Below are 3,899 nucleotides of genomic sequence, written 5' to 3'. Positions count from 1 at the left end.
CTTATTCTACTGAGCTATCTCCCTGGCCCTGAGGGGACATCTTGACATAGCCATAACACCTCCCCAAGATGCCAATTCTATATATACAAATACAGAAATACCTTGGTTCACAGTGAATACTTCTGTTGGCAGACAATTAAGATTCACAAACTAAAGCATTAGGCAAAATTTTGCTTTCTTTCACAAACCACAAGCACAACCATAATCATCTCCACACAAACAGAAATGCAGCCATCTCTCCCAAAATAATAAATTGTTTGTTAACCAAAGTACCACTGTATTTCAAAGTCTGAAAAATTCCAAACTGTTGGTTCCAAGAATTTGGAATAAGGGATATACAACTTGTGTATGTATCCATAAAGTGCATATAGCATATAGAATAATTTCTGTATGTTGTTTCTGTAGTATGTATATTGCCTTACAAGATGGAGTCAATTTCCCCAGATGACTAAGATGTATACCTACTTCATCTTTATTACTTTCTGTGTAGCAATTTGTTTTGGGAATATACTTTGTCATCCTACTCCAAAACATAATTGGTCGTGGTGTTACATGCCTATTATCCCAGCACTTGAGAGGGTAAGGCAGGAGGATTTCTACAAGTTGGAGGCCAGCCCAAACTACATACCAAGATCCTGTCCCCAAAAAACACAAAAACGAGTATATTGTGACTGGGTATGCCTGTAATCCTGGAAACTCGGAAGGCCAGGGCAGGAGGATCACAAGTTTGAGGTCTCAAAATTAATAAATAAAAAGGGATAAGGGGCAGGGATATATCTCAGAAGCACAGCATCTGCCTGGCAAGTACAAGGGTCTGAATTTAATCCCCAGTTCTGCTAAAGAAAAAAAAGAATGAGGGAGAATGGGTTGCCCAGATTGCTTGCCTAGTACCTACGAAGCTGTGGGTCCCCAGTAACAAAGGGGCAGATACCTAGTTTGTCCTTTTGTCCCATTTTCATTCAAACAGTACCATGATGAGTATTCATGTGAATGTGTGTGTATATACATTTAGAATTTCTGAGATATGTACGTAGAAATGGAATTTGTTGGGTTTTAGGACTTACATATATATAATCCGTAAATTGGTGTTGCCAAGTTACTCTCCAGATTGATTCTGTAATTTCTGTTCTCTCCAGCTTGATTGCTTCATTTTATTTTGTGGTTCCAGGGATTGAACCTGGGGTCTTGCCCTGTGTTGTTATATCACCAGAACCTTGTTTTTTATCTTAAGAAAGGGCCTCAATAGTTCACTAAATTGGGGCCAGTGAGATAGCTCAGCAGACAAAGCTACTGCTTACGCAAGCTCAGGGGCCAGGATTTGATCCCTGATACCACATGCCATACCAACCACAAAGATGGGGCATGGTGGCACACGCCTGTAATCCCAGTGCCTGCCTGGCAAGCACAAGGTCCTGAGTTCAATCCCTGGTACCAAAAATAATAATTTGCCAAGTTGTCCAGTGTGGGCTTGAACTGGTGATTCACCTGCCAGAGTGCTGAGGTTACAGAGCTTGTGCCAACACACCTAGCAATCAGTATTTGATAGACGTATCAGAATATTTGCTTTTGCCTGTGTCTTTGGCAGAAGGATTTTTTTTGGGGGGTGGTGCTGGTCGGAATGCCCTCAGGGCAGGTTTGGCTGGCTGGAGTTGTGAGGATCGAACCACAGCAACCTGAGCCTGACTGCTTTGTTGAAGCAGCCACTTAAAGAACTGAGCTAAGGGACAGGCCCCCTTGCCTGTGTCTTTGGATTTGAACACTTCTGATCATTAGTGAGGCTTTTGAACACATACCCACTGACTTAAACCACCCACAGTTAACTATTTAACATCAGGCAATGAATTAAATTGAAATCAGAGCTACAAGGCAGCAAGATATATGAATTATGGCTCTATTATGATCACTTTTTTTGTTGTTATTTCTTGGTTCTTGAACCCAGGGTCTCCCTATGTAAATCAAGTTAGACTTAACAGACCCTGCATCGTGGCTGGTCTCCAACTTGCACCAATCTTCCTGCCTTAGCCTCCTTGTGCCAGGATTTTAAGTGTGAACCACCATATCCAGCTTAAAATATTTTCACCTCATTTGTCCATTTTCTGTGTATTTGTCCTTTTTTTGTGATCTGTTGGCTTGTCCTCTTGTTACTTTCTATTAGCACAGATACAATGAAATAAATGAAAATCCCACCAGGCATGGTGTGCACTCCTATAATCCCAGCACTGCAGAGGCTGAGGCAGGAGGAGCACTGGAGCACTGTTAGTTCAAGGCCAGCCTGGGCTACATATCAAGATTGTGTCTCATAAGGGAAGTTCCCTGTCCTCAGGTGAAGTCGTCTTGTGTTAACCAACCTCCGTGTCATCTAGGATTTATGTGTGACCTGGCCATTCCTTCATTCTTACAGCAATGCTTTGTTAATGCGCTGTCATTCTTATTTTCTTTTTCTTTTTTCTTTTTTTTTTTGGGGGGGGGGGCAGAACCAGGGATTGAACTCAGGCCCTTGCACTTGTGAGGGAAGCGCTTATTCCACTGAACCATCTTCCCAGCCCCTATTGTTTTAGTCATTGTTTTCCTTGGCTTAGCATCCGAGAGACTAGGATCCTGTGCCTCTCTGTGGCACTTAGGGGAGTCAGATGAGAGATGTTCCTCCTCTGCAGACCCCTTCCTGCCTTACTAGCTGCAAGTAACTCTCCTCCTTTGATGCCATGGAGCAAATTCTACAAATTTACCATTTTACAAATTGTATCCTGTTTTTGTTCTTTTTTGAACCAGATTTTGAAGTTTTTGAAGTGTGACTTCTAATGACATGGAAATGCTTAAATATAGCTGGATGGAACATATATCAGGGATTAAATTGTTTATTTTAGCTGTGTAGCTAAAGTTTTTTCCGCTGACAATCAGGTATTTTCTGTGTCAGTACTGCTAAGTGCTGGCATTATGTTAATACTGAGGACAATCTTTTGAGGAAAAGGTTCAGCATCATTTTTATTGTGTGGAAGGAAGCATGTTTGGAAGGGGCCAAGCACGACACATAGTTAAAAGTGCACGACTAAAATTTTAGCTTAGTCTGATGCTAAAGTCATTGCTTTGCTGCCATGTGCATTATTCTTTGATGTAGTGTGCCTGGATTTACAGTTATCAGTAATGTAACTGAATTTTTTTTTGTTTTAGAGATCCATCTATTTTGGATAGTTTAGATTTGAATGAAGATGAACGAGAGGTACTCATTAACAATATTAATAGGCGTTTGACCCCGCAAGCTGTCAAAATTCGAGCAGGTAAATGACTTTTTAAATGATCTTCAAAATATTTTGCATGCACTCCAAAGACTTACTAATGAGGGCCGGGGAGATGGCTCAGCAGAATAAGTGCTTGCCCAGCAAGTGCAAGGCCCTGAGTTTAATCCCTGGTTCTGGGAAAAATAATAATAATAATGAGACTTGCCAAAGCAGATGTTGCTGCATCAATAACTAAATTTTTCTAACATTTACAAAAATATAGTGCACACGCTCAGCTATTTATGCATCACGACAAACTCCTAAAAGAATTACTGGGCCAGGTCATGGCTGCCTCCGGAATCTAGAAGAGTTTGCATCAGTAGTGAGGAAGGTCCGAGGCCCACATCCCGAGACCTAGCGAAGTAAAGTTGGGTTTTGGTTGGTTGAGGCGACAGTTTCTCCAATTCCTCGGCGATGGCGGCATCCGGGAGCAGTATGGCTCAGAAAACCTGGCCAACAACATGCAGGAAGCCCAGAGTATCGATGAAATCTACAAATACGACAAAAAACAGCAGCAAGAAATCCTGGCAGCGAAGCCCTGGACTAAGGATCACCATTACTTTAAGTACTGTAAAATCTCAGCACTGGCTCTGTTGAAAATGGTGATGCATGCCAGATCAGGAG

At 41.8% G+C, this 3,899-nt stretch overlaps 1 protein-coding gene across 1 annotated transcript in view; it reads left to right on the top strand.

The window, feature by feature from the left end:
* The window catches only part of Eif2s1 (eukaryotic translation initiation factor 2 subunit alpha), an 18,511-nt gene that overhangs the window by 9,267 nt on the left and 5,345 nt on the right, over nucleotides 1-3,899 (top strand). Inside the window, exon 5 of the mRNA XM_004624775.2 lies at nucleotides 3,169-3,275. Within this exon, the coding sequence (XP_004624832.1) occupies nucleotides 3,169-3,275 (107 nt within the window). The remainder of the gene's footprint in view (nucleotides 1-3,168; nucleotides 3,276-3,899) is intronic.

Source organism: Octodon degus, unplaced genomic scaffold (genome assembly GCF_000260255.1).
Source record: "Octodon degus isolate 3935 unplaced genomic scaffold, OctDeg1.0 scaffold00007, whole genome shotgun sequence".
NCBI lineage: Eukaryota > Metazoa > Chordata > Mammalia > Rodentia > Octodontidae > Octodon > Octodon degus.
The sequence above is the reverse complement of the archived record's forward strand: the minus strand, read 5'-3'. Positions and strand labels throughout refer to the sequence as shown.